This window comes from Ambystoma mexicanum, chromosome 2p, assembly GCF_040938575.1.
Source record: "Ambystoma mexicanum isolate Mex_15411 chromosome 2p, UKY_AmexF1_1, whole genome shotgun sequence".
Taxonomy (NCBI): Eukaryota; Metazoa; Chordata; class Amphibia; order Caudata; family Ambystomatidae; genus Ambystoma; species Ambystoma mexicanum.
In genome coordinates, this window is record NC_090923.1 from 663,293,265 (window position 1) to 663,318,365 (window position 25,101).

General features: G+C 46.1%; 2 protein-coding genes across 6 annotated transcripts in view; one reads left to right on the forward strand and one right to left on the reverse strand.

Moving 5' to 3' along the window:
* LOC138566665 (uncharacterized) overlaps positions 1–25,101 on the reverse strand; it is a 508,561-nt gene that overhangs the window by 224,505 nt on the left and 258,955 nt on the right. The gene's annotated exons all lie outside the window — the stretch shown is intronic.
* Positions 1–25,101, forward strand: part of ACP7 (acid phosphatase 7, tartrate resistant (putative)) — a 282,088-nt gene that overhangs the window by 124,809 nt on the left and 132,178 nt on the right. For 4 of the 5 annotated variants that reach the window (XM_069644229.1, XM_069644231.1, XM_069644232.1 and 1 more), the window contains exons 3-4: positions 19,169–19,372; positions 20,602–20,784. In XM_069644229.1, the coding sequence (XP_069500330.1) occupies positions 19,169–19,372; positions 20,602–20,784 (387 nt within the window). Of the gene's footprint in view, positions 1–19,168; positions 19,373–20,594; positions 20,785–25,101 lie in introns of those variants that run through there. The other variant, XM_069644233.1, reaches the window with a different exon arrangement.

The window sequence follows — 25,101 nt, forward strand, 5'->3', positions numbered from 1 at the left end:
GGTGGTGGTGTTGCCCTTATCGCCAAGACCTCGTTGGCATTTAGGGAGATCCCGACACCCAAACTACCATCAATATTCTTTTGATCTACCGCCAGCCTAACCACCAGAATTGCCCTGAACTGGACATCCCCCTCCTCCTCGCACCCCTCATCAAACCTTCCATCAAGTTGTTACTTCGAGGGGATTTTAATCTGGGTTTCAATAACATTGCTAACACCAGAGCCACTGACCTCACTAGTTCACTCGAGGCAATGAACTTTATCCAGCAATTAACTTTATCCAGCAAATCCATTCCCCCACTCACTCTAAAAGACGCACCTTAGACTGGCTCCTCACACTAAATACGTCTGTTAACATCACATCCATCTTCCCACTCCCCTGACACTCTATCATTGAGTTCTGTCTTTTATACTAGCCTCCCACAAGCAGGACAGCAATGGTTCTGCCACCCATCATCTCCTGCCACACACGTAGACTCACCAAAGATAGCATCATCCGACACTGCTCAAACACCTCTACCAACTCTCCCCAACCTAATGACCCGCTGGCCCACGCCTCCTAGATCATAGCTGCCCTCACATGCACCAGCAACCAACACACACCACTAAAGCCTAAGTCAACTAAAACAGACAAAAGGGCGAACATCTGGTTTTCAGAAGACCTCATCTCCCTGTGCCAACTCAAACGAGGCAGTGAGCACACCTGGAGAAAACCCCCCCACACCAACAAACCGAGCGGTTTTCTTCACTGCCTCTAAAGCCTTCAAAAATGCCATCATCAGAGCCAAAGCTAAATCCTTGAAAAAAAGGATCACTAAGGCCAGTTCCAGTTTTAGAGAACTCTTTGCCATCCTTAAGGAATTGGAAAACCCAACACCCACTCCTCTTTAGTCCATATTTACAAAAATGGCTGCTGAACTATCCAGTCTGCCCTGACAGGTACAATAGAGAATCTAAATCTCAAAATCACTTAGAAGAAACTACAACTCTTAGCCAAACCCTCGCTGATACCCAATCCCCCCCGTACAAGCCAATTCTCATCTACCGCGTTACCACGGAAGACATTGCTACTATGTTATAATACCTCAAGCACTCAAACTGCAAAGGGGCACCTGCTATAGCCTACCTTCCTCAAAGCAGCCTGGGTCTCCCCACTAATCAAGGAACCATCCCTTGACCCCACACTCCCCACCCTCCCCATGAATTACCAACCCATAAATACAGTACCCTTCCTCCTGAAAATCTTTGACCACATTGCCTATTCCCATATCCAAATCTATCTTGAACAACACCAGCTACTCCGGTCCAGACAATCTGGCTTCCGTCCGAAGCACAGTACAGAAAGAGCGTTCTTGGATCTCAAAATCCACCTTGACAGCTTCCAGGACTCTGGCAACATTACCATCCTGCTCCTCCTCGTCCTTTCAGCAGCTTTTGACCTTACTGAGCATGACTTCCTTTGCCAACACCTTTTGTTAAACGTCCACTTCACTTAGGAGGCTGCCTCTTGGATCAAATCCTTCCTGAGTGAGCATATTTCCATGGTCTTAATCAGGACTGCTCCAGCTGATCCCATCCCAGTCTCATGTGAGGCCCTTGGGGTTCCTGCATCTCCCCTGCCCTCTACAACACTTACAATAAGCCCCTCTTTGATCACCTTGATGCTTTAGGCCTTTCTTAGACAAACTTTGCAGATGACACCCAACCCTTGCTGCCGATATCAGGTAACTATGATCAGGATGTCTTAACAATTAATGAAACATACAGTGTCATTCAGAACTGGATGACTGCCCATAACCTTAGCCACAACGACGAGAAAAAATCTAACTGCTACTCACTACCAATCACCTTGGCTCCCTGGACCAGTCCTATTCTTCTTTCCCCATCGACGGAACTTCCATCCAGGTCTCCAAGCACATCAAGACACTGGGAGTCTACCTCAATGCCAAGCTTAACATGACATGCCACATCAATGCCCTCATCTCTGCCACTGCCTACACGGCTAAACTCATCACCCTAAGCAGAAAATGTACATCCCCAAAGAACTGCCTGACTCTTGCACGAGCCATTATAGGCAACAAACTCGATTATTATAATGTTCTTTTTTCAGGCACGTCCTTCAAGATCCCTGCCAAATTGCAACTCCTACAAAATAAGGCATTAAGTGCAGCATTGGGCTTGCAACTGTCGGACCACATTTCCGCCACGACAAGAGCGGTACATTGGCTACATATCAAAGCAAGAATTGAACTTAAAACTTTGACTTTGACTCACTGATGCTTGCACCAGAATGCTCCCTTCTATCTTGACCCCCACACCTCAGTTAAATCAATGGTACGCCCCCTACACTCCTCTCCCAGCCTCGAGCAGTGTATGCCCAGATTCAATTGTAATTGAGCTGGGGGCCCAAGCTTCTGCGTCACTGCACCCACACTTTGGTACGCTCTCCCGGGCCACATTAGAAATGAAACATCACACACTGCCTTCAGAAAACTCCTGAAAACTTGACTGTTTAACAAATATGCATAACTTGCTCACTGTATTGTTTGTATGTACCTACCTATCCTGTACCAGCGCTGTGATACTTTCAGATTTGAGCACTACATAAATGCTAAAATAAATAACTAAATTAAATAAATAAATGATAAGTGTTATTGCGTGGCTAGACTGGAATTTGGATGTGGCCAGCCTAGCCATTTCTTACTGTGGCATGGCAATTATTTCTGGGCATCTATGATAAGCAAACATGATAAGTGTTATTACTTGTCTAGACTGATCTACAACAGTGCAGCCAGTTTTGGACATGTTTTATTATTGTGGCATTGCATTTTTAATACAAAGTCAACAGAAGTATGTTCTTATATGGGGCTACTAACATCCCTACAATTAAAAACTTTACCAGCCTCCACTGACTACAACAAGAATCAATGAAGTAGGGAGAACCCACAGCATTTACAGGGAATACTTGAATATGATTGGTGCCTACCAACCCTCTGACTGCTGTGAGGAGCCAGGAATGAGACGCTGATACAGAGAGCTCATAGTTTTGGCTATACACCTTTATTCAAAATAAAAGGGGATTGGGATATGCCTCGCTGTCCCTACTCTGTGGTGTTTCCCTACCTTAATCAAACACTAAGCGTCTTGTCAAATGTCAAGATTTCCAAAGCAAAAATGTCCTGTGTCCGAAACACTATTCTGGCCCTCACATTCTAAAATTAACGCAAAGGTAAAAAGGGTAATGTCTTTGGCCTTGAAGGTGCACACATGATCAAATGTTCAAATTCACATGGGGAGAGGTTACTGCTAGGAAAGGAGTGATGACATCATCAGATTGCACTTTTGCAGCACCTTTGCAGCAAATCCCAGGGACCTACTGTCTCAGTGAAGTCGCTGCAGGGCACAGCAAGGCATGAAGGGAAATCTGTGGAAACAATATAACACAGATCTGTTGTTTACCCTAAAATGCTGGGACTCCTTTTTTCTAAATTGTGAATGCACTAAGACATAACAGACATCTGGCTGTTTTTACCAGTTTTCAAAGAGATACGTGTTTGTGAGAGATTGATGATGACAGTGTGAATGTGAATGATTGAAAATGAATGAGCCACAATAGCACAATTGAATGTTTAATAATTGTTTTAGAATAATGTCTTTTTCTTGAATAAAACAAAAAGTCTTGGTAACATTACCAAAGCTAAAAAACTGTTAGTGTATCCCGTTAGCATACTAGTCCAACTTTTGTATTCTTATGAAGGGAAATCCTACATGTTGGAGAGGGTTTTCTGTGTTGGAACAAAACCGTATGCTATCAGTTAAACCATGGCTCCAATAGGAGTGAGGCAAGTTTAGTAACTTAAAACCAGAATTGGCTTTAATTTCTCTCAGTAAACATGGCACACCTCATCCCCTATTAACATAGAATGTTAGGAAATAAGAACCAACAATCTACACCAAGAAGGGCTGCTTTGTATCCTCTGTCTTTACTCCTTCTTTGCCTGTCTCATTGACACTACCTCTACTTGTAAGGCCCTCCCACCAGAAAAGCTTGAATAATGTCCTTTTCTAATTACCCTTTATTACTTTGTCTTCCAGATGTATCAATTAGCACATTACACATTCCTTTTTTACTTCCCTTTACTTTTATCTATTCAACCAAACTTCTTTATATGTATTATTGTAAATGTGTCAGTATCTGAATACTAGTTGTGACGAATCCCAGGGTATTGTCACTGTTTCCATGGGGAAAGCCCCTTCCCAGGTGGCCAGGGAGGTGAGGCCACTGCCCGATAGTCCCTTTGGGGGTGGTATTCAGCAGGTGGATCTCATGGCCAGTAACAATCACCTTGGGAGAACGTAGTATTCGTTTGCCTCCCTCATCTGCAACCCCTCCTTCTTTTAACCTCCCTCAGTACCCTGTGTTCTCTCACACCTCTGTATATATTTGTAGTGTTGAGGAAACTAAGTCTCAGGAAAATACTGAGATGAAGATGAGTGCCACTGAACTTTGTGTTGACCATCAGTTCAGTAGAATGAGGAGGTGGAAGGACGGAGCAATGAAGAATACATATTAGAACCATCAAGCACAGTCTAGTTGTTGGAGACTGCCCATTGGTTAAGCTAATTACAAATTAGAAAAAGGATAATGTCATTTGTCCATCCAGCCCATAAGGAACTGAGAGCGAAGTCTGAATGCGGCAGACGGAGTGACAAAGGAAGCAGCTGGGGATCACTACCCTGGTGGGGGGAAGCCGCCATCTCTAAGGGTGTGACCACAAGAAAGTAAAGAGAACCCAAGTGCGTGGGATACTTGAGACATCTCCTGAAGGGAAGCCGTGCAACCCGACTCACTGAAGCTGGAGTAGGATCTCAAACCAGAGTGGGAGCAGGGAAAGAAGAAGCAGAAGCTCACCCAGGGAGTAGGAGAAGCCCGAGGAGGACACCACATAGCAAGAGCCCAAAATCAAGGTATGGGTGCTGCAATGGTCCATGAGAGGAACCGGGAAAGGGGATATTAAAGAAGGTCAGGGACAAGTGAAAGCAGATTATACAATACGGGTCTAGGACCCCAACCTAAATGTGAAGTCACAGACATATGTTGCATCTGTAGATACCAAGCAGGAGGGTAAACCAAGTGTCCTGAGAAACCAATGTAAAGGGGGCTGAGACCCAAGTGACTACAGAGACAAAGCCAGAGTAAATGGGTTGGAAACCCTAAGATAATCAAGAAGGGAGAGATTGTAAAGACAAGGGCATATACCTCATCAGTAGACACTTGGCAGGATAGTAAACCAAGTGTCCTGAGAACCCAATACCATGGAGTTTGGGGCCCAATTGAATCACATAGGCAAAGCCAAAGTAAATGATTAGGGGACCCTAAGACAATCTAGAATGGAGAGAATAAAAAGACAAAGACATATGCTGCATCAGTAGACACTTGGCAGGCGAGTAAACCAATTGTCCTGGGAAATCAATACAAAGGGGTGTGGGACCCAAGTGAACCACAGAGGCAAAGCCAAAGTAGATGGGTCAGGAACCCTGAGAAAACCAAGGAGAGAGAGATTGAAACAAACTTTATAAGCGATCATAGGTGGAACAGTACCTTGCAGGAGAGTACACCAGGTCTGTTTAGTTTCTCAGTAAGTGAAGTTTGGGTAGAGAACCCTCGAATGCAAACTACCAGGGTCTGTGGACCATATGAAGTTGAACAAAGCCCACAATTGCTAGGCACAAGGGTCCAGGAGCCGTACAAGAGAGAAGGAAGATATAGTCAAGGGACTGAGGCCCAGAACAAGTCAGAGAGAGCTCAAGAGAATATAAAGGGGTTCTGGGACGCACACAGAAAGAGAGAGAAGAGTTGTTCAATAAGTCGGGAAGAACCCGAAACAACCCAGAGGGATCTGTACCCTTGTGAAAGAGCAAGAGACATTTGTTGAAAATCTGAGTTTGATAGTCAAGTCTGTCCGGATAGTGCACCCGACTTGGCGGTACAGTTTTGAGTTGGAAGAAGAAACGAGGGGAAGAGATTCCCCCTCCTGCCCCGGATAAAAGCAAAGTGTCTTTTGTGAAGAAAAGCTATATACTTAAATCTGGTTGGATAGTGGACCAGACTTAACACTATACTTGTGAACTTTGTTTAAGGAATCACTCGTGTTTCCACACCACGAACCGAAATCTAAAGGCTTGTATCGAGAGCGAGAGGAGCCTCCTTCTGGATCAAGAAGACACCCAGTTTTTCCTTAGTTAGTTTAGTGTAAGGGATAGGTTTGAAGACAGGGCGGTGGACTTATTATTTGACAGGACATCCTGACAGAGTCCTTAGTGTTTTAGTTGAGGCAGGGCAATTGCTCATAGAAATATGGCAAGATAGGTTTGTCCTTCTTTATTTAATATTAAAAATCTTTGCCGGCGCATGCGTGAGCCGCGCATGAAGAGCTAATCGTCTCGGGCTCCCGGCGGCCGCAGAATATATCCTGCAATTATTCTGCATTTCAGAACCACCCGACCTCAAGACACAGCACCCCGGTGGCGGACGGCCCCAGGCAACAATAGCTGCGGCCTGGGGTGAAATCGGTCCCGGGAAGGCGAAGAACGCGACCCCGTATTCGCCGGGGCGAGACTTGCCGCCATTGCCATGTCCGCCCCTCCCCCCCTGAGCCATCGAGGTGCGGGCACTTCATAGAAGGCAGGAGACGGCCCCGAATCGACACCTACAGGCTGCGGCCTGGAGCCACTCTCTCCCCGTGCCACGCAAGACAGCCGGACGCCTGCCCACGCTGCCGGGCCGGACCGGACGGCATATGAGAGGAAGAGGATGGCGGACGAGGCACGGAGCCGAGACCTCTCCGCCCCTCCCCCCCGCCACTGGTGAGACAGCAGCATCCGGGGTTGAGCCGCGACGCAGAAACGGACAACACGGTGTCGCGCTCCACCCAACAATACCGACAAGGTACGTGGTGCCTTTTCCCCCCCACCCAACGAATTGAGGGACAGCATCCCGCACGAAGGCAGGGGCACACCCCCCCTCCCACGACAACAACGGAGCTGGTTGAAGGGGACTGAAGGCGCTCTCTGCCCCCACCTCTAAGAGCACCCTGTACTGGTGCGCATAACCTCACCCTCACACTGCGAAAGGGCTTGAAAGGCCCGGAGGACTGGCCACAAAGCGGCAACTCTGGAACACGATTGTTGGAGGTGCGAAGGCCCCTACTGCAGGACCCGTAGCCCCACCGGCGAAAAGTTCTGGACACACACCCCACAAAAGGGCAACGGCTCCCGGTGGGGACGAGCATTGGAGCAACACCCCCCCCCCCCCACAGCTCTACCGGACTGCTGCAGATCTAGGGCCTTGGGCACCACTACCGCTGGGAGACCGGGCCGTCACCCTACAACCCGGACCCTGGGAAGATAACACTCCTACAGAAGTGCACGTGGTGGGGTGTGCACGACAGCGCTTCAATCCACTCAGGAACAGTACACAATCGAGACGGTGGGCAAGGTCCTCACTTGTACGCAACTACAAGAAGCCCCCCCCAGTGGACCACAGACTCTCCAACAAGTATACCAGACCATCCAGAACTGGGGATTGGCGCTTAAGCAACCCACGCAGCCCCTGTCCCTGCCGGTGCTTCGAAACAGAGACAGAGTGGCAGAAGATAGACGACCGGCAAGCCCACCACCTGTCGTCCAGGGTCGGAGAAGCGGAACAAAGGGTGTCGGACACAGAAGATAACGTCCGCCAGTTGGAACAACAACTAGCCATAATCGCCCAGAAAGTCAACCAACTTGAATACTGGGCCGAAGACAGTGAGGGCAGGGCACGCTGCAACAACCTCAGGATTCTCGGGATCCCGGAGAGAGAGGAAGGCCCTAGTGTCGAACTTTTCCTAGAGGACTGGCTACCTCATGTCTTTGCCCCCAAGAAATTGTCGAAATTCTTCTCTATCGAGAGAGCACATAGGGTACCCACCGGGAGACCCCCCCCAGGAGCCCTGCCTAGAACAATAATAGCTCGCCTCCTCAACTACCGAGACCGAGACGCTACCCTGCAGATGGCACGGGCCTCCGGCCCAATCACATACAACGGCAAAGAGGTCCAGAAGGCCCGCCAGTCATACGACTCTGTCAAGAAGAAACTTCACTCCTTGTCAATTAAGTTTGCTCTCTTCTTCCCGGCGATACTCAAGGTCCACCACGAGGGCACGACCCATTTATTCCACAATCCCAAAGAAGCATGGGATTGGCTCGAAACACAGATCCTCAATGGGCCCATGGCCCGACGCTCCCCCTCCGGACTGCCTGCGCGCAAACCCGGGCCCGGGTAGCGCTCGCCACCCTTCACCCAGATAGACCCGGAAACTGCATCGCCACAGCGTCCCACCCAAAATACCACAGAGAACGGATGAGGTCTGGGCACCACAGAACATAACTTGCCACGTGACAACACGGAAACTACATCATTGCGGCCGCCACCGTTCAGGTAACGCAGTCTCCACAAGGGCTACCACCCTAGGTCGGGTCATCCCGACGCAGTTTAAGTTCACCAAGTTATAAGTTCAATGTTTGGGTGACAGGTGCTCCCAGTTGGGGGGGAAGTACAGGGTGGGGGGAGTTCTGAGGGATCGAGGAAACGGAATCACGAGAAAAGAAAGATGGAAACCGACGAGAGCAGACAAGGCAAACAAATACTGTTTTGGGCCAGGACCAGAGACACAAGTATCTGCCAGCCTTCAGGCGCTCCAGTGCGAAGCGGCCCCCGGATGCCCCCCCCCCTCCGAGAGGAAAACAACATACGTCCCCGGGGGGAAAAACGCAACGGCCACTAATCCTCCCGGCTACCCCACCAAATAGACTCACGCAGACAGGATGAACTCCAACAAGGTGACAATACTGTCCTGGAACGTCAATGGCCTCGGCTCTAGCATAAAGCGGAGACTGGTGCTCCAGTACCTAAACCGACACTCGCCGGACATTGCCCTCTTAAATGAAACGCACTTGATAGGCACAAACACCAACTTTTTCAAAAGGTCCAACTACTCGAATGTCTACCATGCCGGATTCACGACAGGAGCCGGGGGCACAATGATTCTCGTTCACAAGAGAGTCCCTCTCCAGGTTAGGAAGATCAGGGCGGACCCCCGGGGCCGCTATGTACTGATGCTAGCAGACATCTGGGGCGAGAAATGGGGCCTGGCAGCAATTTATGCCCCCCCCACGCTGACGAAAGAACTGCTCGCCGAGCTTCAGAGCTTGCTCCTGGAGGAGGAGGCTGACGTGTGGGTGCTCGGAGGGGACTTTAACGAAGTAATGGACATCACAGTCGACAGAACCTACAGGCGAGCTGGAACATGCCCCACCTCCATGCCGCTCGCCACGTTTGCCGAGGCCTCAGGAATGGTGGACGCATGGCGCATACTTCATGGAGACGAGGCAGGGTTCTCCTTCTACTCAGGTGTCCACAAATCATTCTCCAGGATCGACTACGCCTTCGTCCCCCGCAACATGACCCACAGGCTTCTCAACGCTGCATTCCTCACGAGAGGAATTTCGGACCACTCCCCACTTCTTTTAACTCTCAAAAACTCCTTCTGTCGCCCGGACTCTAATTGGCACCTAAATGCATATCATCTCCGACTTCCTGAAATTGCGGAGGAGCTAGAAAAGAGGACAACGGAATATTTCGAAATTAATGAGGGCTCGGTGAACTGCCCGATTTCGATCTGGGAGGCATACAAAACAGTCCTACGAGGGGAGGTTATTTCAAAGGTTTCCGCCTACCAACAACACCAAGTCCAGAAGATCAGGGAAGCAGAAACACGCGTCCTGGAGTGTGAGCGACAAATCCTTATACAAAACACCCAAGAAGCAAAGGAAGCGATGCTCACGGCGCAAGACGCCCTCAGTAACCTGTCCCTAGACAACGCACGAACTGCCCACCAATTAGTCCGGAGCCAAATATATGAAAGGGGCGACAAAGCTAACAGGACTCTGGCCTGGTTGGAGAGACGCGTGCAAAGCAAGGGACAAGTAAGGGCAATCAGATCTCTGGATGGGACATTGTTGACAGAAGACTCGAATATCGTCGAGGCATTCGCCACCTATTACAAAAATCTTTATACCCCACCCATTGGGAATCCATCAGTTGAACCCTCTCGATACCTCGATCACATCGAGATTCCGATACTCCCGCAACACCAATCTGATCTCCTGAATGCTGACATCACTGACACCGAGGTACAAGATGCGCTGGCGCAACTCCAACCTGGGAAAACTCCGGGCCCCAATGGGTTCCCAATTGAAACGTGGAAGTGCTTCGGTGGCATGCTACCTGCCCACATGCATCGCATGTTTCTACGCAGCAAGGAACTAGGAGCACTTCCCCCAGACCTCAGGAAGGCACGCATAGTTGTCATACATAAGCCTGGAAAACCCCCGGAGGAATGCGCCTCCTATCGTCCGATATCCTTGATCAATGGCGAAGCGAAGGTCCTCGCCATAACACTCGCTAACAGACTGCTGCAAGTGATGGAGACCCTCGTCCACCCAGACCAATGTGGATTTATGCCCAATAAATCAACTCGGATGAACTTACGCAGAGTCCAATTGGCGCTGTCCAGGGCAAAGGAAATACCAGCCCCACTCGCCCTCCTGGCGGTGGACTTCAAAAAAGCCTTTGACTCTGTGGGGTGGGATGCTTTGTGGGAGATCATGGCTAGGATGAACCTGGGGCAGACATTTATATCCTGGGTAAAACTTTTATATGCATCCCCGGAGGCCACGGTGAGGGTGAACGGCAGGTCCTCCAAACCTTTCCCCCTGGGTCGGGGCACGAGACAGGGATGCCCGCTGTCTCCACTCCTCTTCCTCCTTGCCATCGAGCCGCTAGCGATTGAGCTTAGAGCTAACACCAACTGGACTGGTTTCGTCTGGCCGGGAGGGGGAGAAGACCGCCTCTCGCTCTATGCGGGTGACCTGCTCATATACCTCACTAACCCGAGTATCTCATACCTGGTGATCTCCCGCATACTCAGGGAATATCAGTACTTTGCAGGCTTGAAGGTTAATGATGCCAAAACCATCTTCTTCCTGATTCAGGGTGGCGAGTCGGCGATCCCGGTGACCTGCCCATATCACGTCTCTATCAGGGAACTCAAATACCTGGGTATACGACTCGACCCGACGCTTGACGGGTTCCCCCGGCTTAATATACAACCAGTCATAGAGCGATTCAACAGAGACACCCCCCATTGGCAATCTCTTCCCCTATCACTAATGGGCCGGGCCGCATTATTCAAAATGATGACCCTTCCAAGACTATTGTATGTCCTCCAAAAAGCCCCATTCCCCATCCCCCGAGAAACATTCGCACTCATTGAAAAGACCCTGCGCACACTACTATGGGGTGGGAAACAATCCAGGATTGCCCTTGATACGCTCCAGAGATCGGTGTGCGAGGGTGGCATCGGTTTACCCTGCATACGCACCTATTACCTGGCCACACAGATAGGGGTGGTGAATGACTGGATCCACGCGGATCCCACACTCCCGCACACCCGTATAGAGCTGGAGATCATGTCCCCGCTAACACCGCTCCAAACCCTCTACGCCACCCACGATCAACTCCCGGTGCTGCCCAAAATGACCCACCACATCCGGCGCGCATGGCGGGCCGCACACAAACTAATCGGCTGGGAAGAGCAGCCAACACTGTCGCAACCCATATGGCACAATGCGCTCCTCCCGGAACTAGTGAAAATGGGCTCCTTCGGTCACTGTCTGGCAAAAGGAATACACACATTAGCACACGTAATACAAGAGGGTCGCCTCCTGAGCTTTGAGACCATGCGCGAACAATTCGACCTGGCACCCATGGACCGGTTTCGGCATGCGCAACTATCCCACCCCATCCGCACCCAATTCCCTGACACTACGGTCGTACCTCCCTGCTCTCCCATCGAGACCAATATCCTTCCACAGCGCATCTCCTCTAGGGTCACTTCCACTCTCTATCAGGCCCTTAACTCATTCGGGGCTACACAACTCGACGGACTAAAGGCAAAGTGGGAAAGGTACCTGGGCCCCCTGGAACCTGAAGATTGGGTGGAGGCGTTAATGTCCCCCAGAGAAATTGGAATAGAATCCAAGCTCAGACTAATACAATTGAGGATTCTCCATCGTTCATACCACTCACGCACTCCGATGGCCAGATGGGGTGGAATAGAAGACGGGACATGTGTCCGATGCAGAACTGAACCAGCCACCTTCTACCATATGATATGGGACTGTCAGGCGATACAGGCCTTCTGGGTGGGCTGTGTCAACACAATCTCAGCCGCTCTGGTGACACCAATCCCTAGGGACCCCAAGATGATACTCTTGGGCATTGGGGGTGAAGTAGACCTGTCCAAATATGAGAAAATGTTTTTGGCAATAGCATTGGGGGCAGGCAAAAGACTTATTGCGGCCAATTGGGGATCTGCCGAACCACTGAGCCTGAACCGTTGGGCTAATGAGTTAGACAGGTGCGCAACCTCAGAGCGCCGGATCTATAATGCAAGGGGCTGTCCCCGCAAATTCGAAAAAATATGGGGTAAATGGCTGGACGCTCAATGAGCCCCGCGGGTGGGGGTACACCGGTAACGCTGCTAGCATTGTTTTCCTGCCTTGTCCTATTGATGTCTTACGGTCCTCGGCCCTACGGGCCCTGTTGCTATGGATAATTGCCTTCAACGTGTATACCGCTGATTCATGTCTTATGCATGTACGTTTCTCTATGTTATGTTGTTAAAATTCAATAAACAGAGTTATAAAAAAAAAAATAATAATCTTTGCCAACAAGCATGCCACCACTCCGTCAGACTCGTACTATTGCACTCTTACATACTACACATGTAATGTTACTAGTCCAGTTAAAAAGAAAGAAAGATAATATAAAATGAAGCTTGTACAGCAAAGTTGTGAAGCCTTCAGAGCTAATTGTGTTCTTTATGGTGTCAAGTAATTTCCTAAAGATAGTAATCAGTTGCAAAAAATAATACATGGGACTGGAAACAAAGTTAGAATATCGTACATTTCAGCTTCAGTTGTCACTCCAGATCTGAGGTTATACCTCACCCTGTACTAATGTTTTTAAAGCTTGGGTTTGGTAAGTTTAGTTTATCCTTTAATCACTTAATGTATTAAGGTATTAATTGCATTGTCATCACTAACATAAATATGCATCACAATTTACAAAAATACAATAATAACAGTTAACGACCCCCAACAGACCACAATGAAGCTTAAAAACACTATGAAATTAAATGACTTCATGATTTAGTTAATAACCAAATAATAAATATCTGAGAGTACAACATGAGTTAATGCATCATAACTTACAAGACAAAACGCTCTAAGGTGCAATGTGCATTTTTTTTTAAACTGTGGGGTTCAAAGGCAGCCCCCAGACAAAAAGGAAAGAACATTTGGCTATGTTGGGCCTAGAAATGCAGAAGAACTGTCTTGGAAATGTGAAAGCACAATTTTGACTGGCAGACTGAAAGGCCAGAAATTCATTTTTGAACTGCAAAACAGGAAAACACTGATTCATTTGATAAAACAAAGAGACAGTGGAAAATGTGTGCATTCTGCAGCTTGAAACCAGGAACAAGGAAATTAAAACGACAATGTAGAAGTATAATTTAAAGATATATATTAAGGAAATGGGGGGGCTTGTTACAACTGTTTTGAAAGAAACTGCGAGAAGGAAGACTAATATTAAGTGTGTCAGTTGTGTGAAGGACAAATTACTAAGATCAGAAGCATATCTTTCACTACAGTATGAACATGAAAGGCTAATTTCACAAAAAGAGAGCAGTATGGAAAAAATCAAGACAATTGCAGTTGAATTGAAAGGAACTGTTTCCCAGTGTATTTCCATTGCCAGAATTATATTAAATATATATACCAGGATGTAAAGATGAACTTGCTAGCATGGTACAGGAGAAAAATGCATATGATCTGAGGTCAGATATATATGCAGGCCTCATGTCTAAGGAAAGAAATTGCAACATGTAAAGTACAGATTTCTGTTCATTTGAGCTGACTTTAACACAGAGATTCAAAGCCACCTTCCCCAAAGATATGCCAGGCTCTGCCCTCTAGCTAAAAGAACATCTCTGTGAGGTGTTCAGGACTGAAAGGGGGCTGTATTCATGCATGACTAAGGAGTTGTATGAAGGGGAGTAAACGGCTGTATCAACAATAGAGGCAGCCAATAATGAGTTGAACTCCGAATATTGCTTCAAATCAAATCCAAATATGCAGTCAGCTCAGAGATACTGCTCACAGGACTGGTCCAGAGGGATTTCTCCTGAGCCTGGAGGTGGGGCAATCTGCGCTGCTCTTCAAGATAAGCAGACCCCTGGCTCGGTCTTTGACTTAGCACAAATGTTAATAGATTTACACCAGCCTGAGTAAAAATGCACCAGATGGCTGGATCTCCATCTCAGTGGATAAACAAAATATGCTGTTGGATTGTAATATTTAAATAATTAAGAAGGCCATAGATTTACATTAAGAATCATATTTGGTTGATTATCTCGAGATCCAGAAGTCGCAGAAAGATAACCCAGATATCATTGGGAAGGTTTTGAGAAGACCTTTCTATTGACACCATTCGTCCTTTGGAGCTAAAGTTATAATCTGAAATGTGATGGTAGCTTCTCACAAAATATCACAGAGTAGAAATTGTGGAATATAGTAATTTATCGGATTAGAAAACCGTACAATTTTGTATAAAGGACTTTTATTATTTTCGAGTATTTTGAGTACTCCCCGAAAATCTGTCGGTTGCACATGCAACATGGTGCAAATGCCAGATACATTTCTATAGGTCCGGCATGATGAGAAGAACCTAAAAATATATATATTGTTAGGCTTAGCTATAAGGCAAACATATTTGTCATGTTGTCGTTTGCAAACTGAAAGGTGTGGAAATAGAAATTCAAGGGGTTGGACTGATCCCTCCCCTGATTTGGGCTTGGTAACTGAAGGGACCAATCAAAAAAACAGGGGCCAAGCCTGGCTTAAGGGGATGGAGAATCGTGTTCCAATCCCAAATAAAAGCCAATAAATTGGTCTCATAATTTAGACATTTTTGGGATGTTGGTTAGATGTTATATGTAGACACACAATGGAAATCAGAGGACTACCTGAGTTCATCAGAGTTGCAACTGCTGACCAAAATTTCTGTAGGAGGCCTGGGAAGGGCTAAAAGAAGCTGGGATCAATGACCAAGGATAGGCAAAATAGAGGGATTGAGCCTGAGGATATCCATGAAAGATATTGGATTCTGATGGGCCCTGTCTTGTACCTGAATGATGATCTGAGCCTTGGTGTCATTTTCCCTGAGCGAAGACCCAGAGATATTTATGTAAGTAAACTTGTCCAGCAAAATCAAGCCTGGTGGGGATCTGTTTTATTGAAGAGTTTTCCCATTATTGATTGGGTGGGCACACAAATATTTTTCCAAAGCTATACTTTCATTAATTCCCACTTAGCCAATGAACATAGGGTGATTTTGTTGAAATTCAACATCGCTTCCAGTGTGAATAAAAATATAGTATGTAAAATAATTGGTACTCCAATTTCTAATTGCCAACCCCAAAATTCTCTAAAGGGTGGAGGGTGCATAGAAAACAAAATTCCCAACTGTTCATCATTTATCAGACCCTGTCTTCAAGTAGAGGGGCACTGAATGTGAACTTAATATCGGGGCTTCTGTGCTTAGGCAGAAAGGTGTCTTGAAAAATTAAATAAAGGGAAGTCGCTGATTGGAAAAGCACACACTCTACAGAGAGTAAGAAAGTGACTCCTAATAGAAGTGATTGTGCATTGGATTCTGGTGAAGGAAGGTTTCCAGATATATCTAAAAAGTGTTTTGTTATTACAAAACCTGTTGTGCCCCAACACTGCTCACATTGCGTAGTGTGCAGGGAGATAATAAAAATACATAGCGCTGCATGTGTGAAATTGTTTCTGCAAATAGACAAGTGGTGCATATCATTTAAATCAAACTGCATATCAAGTAGAGTATCAATCTTATGACCTTGCAATGTTTCAAGTTGCTACGTGCTATTAAAAGTGAACCCCTGGCAAAGTTTTGGCTGTACATGTTGTGTGGCTAAAGAGTTTGTAATCTGTGTTATCCTGAACCAACTAGTGTTTTCAATTTCTGTAAAAGAGATTATTCGGAAAGAAAAGCATTTAGGCCACAGAGTGAGGTGGCGTGATTGTACAAATGCTAATTGTCCTATTCTATAATAAATATATATTCTTTCGGTACACCAGACTGGTTCTTGGCTTATCTGTGGCGCAGGGGTGAGGGACCCGCATGGTTCTATATGAAACACAGACAGAACTAGATTGAACCGAAACTGAATATTGGTGTGGTGCTTTTGATTGGAGAGGGAAAGAATTCCCTGTATCGCTGGTTGCTGCATAAATATATCCTAACAAAACTAAGGTACAAGGAAGCTCAGAAGTGCATATAAGTCAAACACCATACCTTACAGGGCAAAAAGACTCTAAAGTGCAGTGTGCATAACTACTTCATATTCTAATGTCCTTGAAACGTTAGATCCCTAAACAAAATTCTTTTAAAACTAGGATGCAAGTAAGCTCAAAAGTGCTTACAATTCTAAAACCTCGCTATTATGGGTCTATATATTTGCCTCTAAGGCCCTATACAGACATTTAGCGAAAGTAAATACTATGTTCCATTTGCAGGTCATTTTACAAAAAAGGAGTGCATTGTGGCCCAGTCTTACAGAATGCTTCCTCAATATTGGTTTTAAGTATATAGATGGCAACTGAGCAAATAATGGATAAAAAAGAGAAAATGCTCAGCCATGAGCATACAGGACACAAATGAAAGTCACCTAGCTGCCACACCTGTAGATTGTATGCCAGTGGCAGAGTGCCAAACCTCAGTATCAGGTATAGTGTACACATGTACATATGGGCCATCTCATCTAAGTAAACCTCAAATCCGAAGTATAATTTACAATGTTTATAAGAACTGACCATGGTATGATTATGACTATATACAAGGACATTGTGCCGCAAGAAGGTATGATAAGCTGAATTAATTATCTCCTTCATGTCTGTTGTAGTTAGTACAAATGTAAAAATCCCAGGGCTCTAATATGGTTCTTGACATGCATACACCATGGTAGATCGCGGGCACCATCCTGCAATAGGAGGTCACATAAAGCTTCCCTATACTTGCCCAGAGAGGGTGAAGACCACAATCTAACCCAGAATAAAACGGGCCTAAAAGAAATCATGTCACTTATTAAATTCTGATCTAACTCAAGCCGTACAATGACATTAGCCGTGCTCGTTTTTAAGAAATGTATTTTCTGTGTTCTCCATTTTTGGACATTTAATGTGAACCCAAAGCTCCGAACTATAAATTGATGCGGCTTTGGCTTAATAGTATAAATGTTTATTGCTGGAGTAAGTGCCCTGTTACCACACGATTCATAGAATTTAGGAATCGCATTGCCTTTGCTTTTTCCACCTGCTCCGACCATTTGGCATTGTCCTGCAAAACGAACACCGAAATATTCATGCTTGTATACTTGTTCTAGGCTGCCATTATCCACAGTTAAATCCAAGCATGGGCTATTCAAGGTTCGACAAGCCTCCCAAACTTTTAAGATGTGTGGGGGTATATTTGGCCTAAGCTGATTACCGTTTATGGCTGATGAAAGTTTACCTTAAATAGTGGGTTGAAAAAGTCACTTTCCGACTAACAGGAATGAAAGGAAACAAGGTTTCAGCTTGCTGGGTAACAGCTTGCAGCACTAGTGGCATTATATTTCATATAGAAATTAAAAAAGAATGTCTTACTTTCACCCGGTAAAGAAATAAGACTTCAGAAAGAGATTTGTGTTGTACTGGCATTTTCCTATGTAGAGGACTAGCATGAACTCATGACATATCAATAGTTCCCTTCTAAATAATACTCATTTAAGTGGTATGAGAGGAATCAGTAGCTGCATCAGGCATGATTACTTACTCTGAGCCATCACTGCTGCCGTTTCCAAGCAAATGGCGCCCTGTTGTGAAATTTCCATCCACATTGGTACTCAACAAGGCACTTCAGAAATATGCAATGCTGCAAATGCACACTTACAAAACGACCTGATCCTGCCCCAGCACTACATGTTTTCCAGAGATGCATGTGTGCCAGAAACATGTTATACTGTAATATTACACACCCGACACATACTCATTTATTGAACAAATGTGGGCTGGGGCGTGCCTGACAATTACTAGCACCAAGCTAACTTATTTTGTATTGGATGAAAGTCTGAGTTGTTCCTACCCAGATTCAGACCTGTGAACTCCAGGTGACCCAAACATCTCCTGCAGGCCACACACATGGCTGCAGGTTGCTAACAGGTCCCTGCTGTGGGTACATTAATTTAAGATGGCGGACTACTAAGAGTTGACTATGCTCCCTTCTCTGGACATTGGCAGATGTAGAGCACTCTTGATATCCGCCTATCCGAAATCATCACCACCCCTCCATTTCCCCCTCCTGCTGTCTCTCTTCATCCAGCCTGTCCTCTTATTGAAGCTATCATTTCACCTTTTTTTCCCCTTAACTTCGAATCATCCTAAATACGCTGAACCTCCCAATCTTCTCCAGGAAATGTATGGAAAGAAGATTTTGGCAGATTTTAGATGTTAGTAACTGTGAGTGTTTGGGGGACCCCGTGAAAAACCTCAATCTCACATAGATTCACTGGAGCAATTGATCCATTCAAAAAGAATCTGAGGTCTGTGTAGGACTGCGTTTTAGTTTAACATGCCTGCTATCCTGTCCTATTGTTATCAAGTTTATCTTGTTGTACCCACCTATTTAGGTTATCATGCCCAACACCCTGTTCCCACGGCTGTCGTGTATGGCACAGTCCATTTCCCAGTCTCTACCGCTAAGGCAAGGACGGGTAGTTTCCCATTCCCAGGTTTTACTATAGCCTTAGAGGCTCACAGAAATGCACCATTCTCTGAATCTCTGACAGTTTCCTTGTCCTTAAGGCGTAGCAGTGCATTACTGCCTCACAGGGACCTGAGTTTGGTACAGAGTTAAAATATTTATCAAATGCTTTTGGCAGGTGACCCCACATGCATGACTGTGACCTGGACGACCTTCAGCCCCACTTCCTCTGTTGTGAAGTTCAGCAGAGTGCCAGGACCAGAGACCTTCTCAGATTCGGCCACGGGGGACACTACCACCTTTGTAGATGGCGGTTCACTGAAACGGAAACTCTACATTCACAGGGTGACACTGGCCAGGCTGGAACCGGGGCAGCAATATGGTAAGGATGGGGGCGGGGGGGTTGCACGCCATTGCTGGATGCATCTTCTTTGTATGACAGTGCTAAATCAGATGACAGTAATGCACCATATTCATTATGCCAAGGCCAGCGTCATTAATGCCCTGGGCGTATGTCACTTTACCAGGGCTAGAGACAGTGATGCCTTGTGTGTCTTGGAAGAAGTGCTACGATCGGAGACAGGAATGCACTGCGTGCATGTCTGTGCTATGACTAGAGGCAGTCATCACTTGGATGTGTTCTGCATTGCTGGAAGGTGGCACAACTAGAGGTCAGCAGTGCACCATGTTTCTGCGTGTCTGTGCCAACACTGGAACCTGTGATACTGTGTGTGTTTCTTTTGTGTTTGTGTTGGGACTTGCCTTCTGGGTGCTTGTATGACATGGATGCACAGGTAAGAGCATGATGTACCTGTTGTGTGCGCCTGAGCCAAGACTGGAAGCAGTAATGCACTATGTGTGCGCGTGTGACCAGGCCAGGACTGGATAGAATTTACTAGATTTCTAATATGCTAATATGGTGTTTTCAAATGTGCTATTTTCTGTTTTGCACAGTTAATATGCTCTGCGGATGTCGTATACGTTGTGAAGATGCTAAGCTAAAAATGAAATATAAAGTGAACCTCTTCCCCATGGAATTCATCATCCAGTGTTCATAGATTGCATCGAGTTTAGGCCCTGACACTCCGTTGGGTTTACACATGAAGCACTGTCTTTGCTGCTTTGTTTCATTCCTGCACTTCCAAGTGCTCAGCCAAATCGCTTGTTTTAAAGGCCACGGGCTGGGCATACGCACTGAGAGCTCCATCTAAGCTCACATAGGTCTGTTCACAGTCTGCACAGCAGAGTGTATGGCTCTGTACCACCACTGTAGCAGCCAGCGTGGTGTTGTGCACCCACTGTCGCAGTGCATAAACGCGTTCCCCCGTTGGCCCCATCCATTCTGCTGTACCACCCTCTGATGAGCACTCCCCCAGATCGAGGTCCAGGGCCATATCTGGGAATTGCAGAGATGCCAATGTCCATGCATTCCCCTGTGGTACTCTCCTTTGGTCCACTCTTCCTCACACCTGGCCTGCCTCTACTTCCCCCTGGCCCTTACCTTCCCTGCCCCACATCTTTTCTTCAGGCCCTCTCTCCCCTTGCTGATGTCACTGTGCATCACTGTGTACCTTGGTTGTTATTGAATAATATGTTACTTTGAGTTCACAGTTTACATCTGTGGCAGTGTCCTCGGCTGGAGTCAGAAGTTAAACTTTGTGGCCCTACGGAATGGCTCTGACTGGAGCCCTCGTTTTGCGATATTTGGTGACCTGGGCTATTTCAACCCTCTTGCTTTGCCCCGGCTGCGGCAGGAGACGCAGGCTGGCCTGTACGACATCCTCCTTCATGTAGGTGAGTGGTAATCACAGAGCACTGACTGTTGGGGATTTCCACCTGTACCATACTTGATTTCTTCTTCCTCACTACACCCTCCTCTCTATTGGCCATCAACTTTACACTCCACTTCTCTTCCAAAATTGGGGATACTCTGACTAATCTATTAACCATGCCTCCTTCCCGATCTCTGTACCCTCGCTTACCTTTACCACTTCTGTACTCCGATCCCTCTCCCTGATTTCTCACACTGAGCTGGGTCCTGCCCAGGGCAGTCCACCCATCCTGTGCCCTTATAGACTCCTCTGCACATCATATGATCAAGGATCTCTCACCCCTTACCTGCTCATCCCTCGCTCCACTCTTCAACATCTCTCTTACCTCAGAGATTTTCCATGCAAGCTACTTTCCTCCTTATTTTCCGAAAGTGCTGATTGCAACAACCCCAATAACTTTAATCCTGTGTCTTTCCTCCCCCACTACCTAGGGTCCTTGATCCTATGGTAGCCCCTCCAAACTAGCTTTCATAGCAGTCCCTCCACTGAGACTCCACTTACAAGCATCTCTAGTGTCCTTGCTGCTGTTTATCGCTCATGACTATCCTCTACGCTCACCCTCTGGGTTTCTGCAGCTTTCCATTCCTCCTCACTCACTCACCCGACATATGCATCCAGGGTCATTTACTATCTTGCAACAAATATTCTCCATTTCACGGAACGCTGACAAATCCACTCCCTACTGTGGGAGTACCACAAGGCTTTGCCCTTAGACTGCTTCTTTTCACTCTTTACATCTCCTCACTCTACAAACTAATCTACTCTTGTGGCTTTGCCTCCTTCCTACCTCTTTGCCAATGGCACCCAAATCTTCATCTTCTTTTCCTCCTTCACCATTTACCTTTCAAGCCGTGTATCTGACTGTCTCACTGACACCCACCACTGGATGGCTTCTCCTGTCCACAGCAGCCCAACTCCCCCTCATATCTCACATTTATGTTTCCCCTTATTTGAGCTCCTTAACAACAGCAGTGGTGAAAGTCCTTGAGAAATTTGACATTGTGATGACCAAGAAGGCGTCAAATGCCTCTTAGGAAAACTTGCACCCCGAGATAAATTATGGAAAGTGGAACAGTAGTCTGAAGGATTAATACATCTGTATTTGCACCGTTAATGTATCCTTCAAAACTTGTTCTTTTTATATAATTTTACTACTAAGCGATTTCTGTACAGAACATAAGCCATAAAGAGCTTATTATTTTATTTGGCTGCTTAGGCATAGCGCTGGATAGCTATGCCTAGTGCCTAGAAAAGGAAGCCTGTATTTTGGAAAAAGGTCTTCCCTTTTTTTCTTAAATTTTATCATTTATGTTCCCCCTTACAGCCTTATGCCTTCTCACAAGCTAGGCAAACTCAGTGTCGTCTTTGATAGCGATCTCACATTTCAGAATGTCTCCTCCTCCACTACCATGGCAGCCAAGGTGATCCTTTTAAACATTTGGAAAGTCTGGCCACACCTTACGTATTGCTCCACCCACAACCCTGACCGCTACCCTTGTTTTCAGCCATCTTGAATACTGCTTTAGCCTCCTTCTGGGCATATCCCTCTGTTCCTTTGCATCCTTGGACACAATGCTCAACATTGCTACTTACACTTATTACAAAACCCCATCTTCATCCGCTACCTCCCATTGGCTTCATGCTGGATGACTGTCTATGTTCAACTGAGCCTTCTTCATAGTCCTCCTTTTGGTCTAAAAATCCATCTGCGGGCTGACACTCCCACTCACACTCTCCCAGCACTACTTAACCTACATATCCTGCCTCCACCCTGCTCTGCTTCTGTTTGTGCTCTTTTTGTCATTCCTGGCATCCTTCCACTGGAACGCAAACCCTCAGAAATAAAATATATCACTGCCATATAGGGTTTTAGGTTAGCCCTAAAGCAACATCCCCTTGATCTGACAGGTGCATCACTGCTGTCTTCCAGCATCTTTCCCCCCATCGTCCCATGCTTCAATTTTACAATTATTGTATAGCACTTTAAAATAAATGCATCTTACTGTACCTGTACTGTATGCTCAACAATTTAGTTGCAAGGCTGGATCATCCCTCTTCTGTATTTTAATGTGCCTCCTTCCTCAACTTGTCCATTTACCATTAACCCATACCTTTATAAAGCATCCTTTACGAGATAACGAACACCCCACTAACTTAACTGTGAATCTGCACCCGTGGATAAAAGGTATCAAAATATATATTTATTTATTTACAAAAGGTAGGTGAGCGAAGGACCTCTCAGAGTACAGGGCCTAGTTGGCATGTTTAGCTCCAGCCTGGAGCTTTGTCAAGACTGCAATATATTAAATCAAGCAATCACATGTTTGCATGAAGACCATCAATTAGTAACATCTACGAATTCTGTCAAAACAATTAACATTTTTAAGGTAAAATGCTACGATTTGTTCTGCAGATTGGGGGTCACGAAGGAAGTTCTTGTTTCATCCCACTGTTAGTGGAACAAAACTATGGGTCCACGATTGATACAGACTAGAGAAGCTGAGGGCAGTTATACACTTTTTAAGAATTTTATTCTGGATGAGAACACATTGTGGTTGCTCCCAGAGTATTTGAGGAGACTCCTTAGTCCAAAATGGCACCTCTGTTATGTGTAATTTAGATTGACCCTTCTTCTTATATTTGAAATGATGGGGGTGGGACTGGGAATAGCACATTGCAGATTTTGTTTAGATCAGGACCACATTGAAACGTTTTATCATCTATGTCTATATTGACCATGTTTCAATGAATTTTGATCTAGTATTGTAAAAAGAGCCCATTTCAGTAAGATACCCAATATTTCACCATTGCTCTATTGAAATGTAGGCAAACTTGCCATGGGTCTTTAAACACATGAAACAACATTATATGCAGAAAGAAAGTGTATGCACTCATAAATAGTACACCACAGCCGACCAAACCAGAGCGATCAAATTCTTAAAGCATCTGCCACCGACATTCAACCGGCTCAACTGCCCACTGGCCTACTGTGTAAAATTTCCAAACAGAAATCTTCGAACATACTTCTTAAGAGCAAGGCTTAACTTGCTCCACACCAGAGAAATCATGGCGATAAGAAGTCTGGCCGCGGCAACCACATGCAGATTATGTCAATCCGATGACGCAATCGAGACAATTCGCCATCTTCTGCTAAACTGCCACACTCTCAACGCAGAACGTGTAGCCTATGTGGAACCCTTATGGGTCAATTCAGTGTTGGTGGAGGAAGACATGTGGTGGTGCCGTCTCATCTCGGGTGAAAAAACACGCTGGGCTGTAGCGGCATGCAAACTACTGGAAGTTGCCTTCACAAAAATAAAGGCCATAGAATCTTCTCACTAGGCAGGCGAAAACACGGCCTCTCACTGAGACAGACAGCACCTCCTCTGGTGTAGCAAGGTCTGACCTTCGGACCCACAGTCACATTCAGTTCTTCTGGGCCTGACCAGTCCGGTCAACCCGTAAAGGACCCTAACTTCTTGCAACAGATTGTGCGAGCTGGCGTATTCACACGAAAGCAGAAGCACACGCGGCTAGCCCGCATTCTGATCATCCTTGGATTCTGATCAGCCTTGTAAAAATCACTGTCTCTTATGATTATTCACAAGTAAATAAAAAAAAAAATAGTATAATAATGGAAAGAGCACTGTGGTTCTTAATTGGGGAATAAGAAAGGAAAAGGTGACGAGAAAGGTGCAAAAAAGACCATGAATGTACTTGGGTGTAGTCTAAATCTTTTCTTTTCCACCCCCACCGCTCCATTTCTACCTCCATTTCTATCTGGCACGGGTAGTATAGATCAGTGGCAACGCGCTCTTCTTGGAAGATAGATGATGCAGAGCAACACAGGTTCGAATCCCAGGTCTGCGCTTACAACACGCTTCAGTATTAAGCACGTTACAAATAACTAATTATATTATTATTTATTGAACTCTTGTGTACATTAATAATGACGATTTATTAATTATTTGCATGTTAGATGGGTACATAGTAAAGGAACACATTTAAGCCAAGGGAAGAGGATTTCCAGTGGTCGAAGAATGTCATTATCTCCCATCTTCTTTGCTTCATCTTCCATTTCAGGAAGAGATGCAGGCCTCCTACAATATGAATCCCGAGTGGAGTCATTCTGCTTTCCTGCTTTCCGCTGTCCTCATCTTCTGTGTGATTCAATCTTTTTAAGGCCAACACACTGCAGGCATTTTTTGATGACTCTCAAAGCGCATCGCTACAGGATTTAATACATTTCTATCCGTATAGCTCATAGCTGCCACTTCTT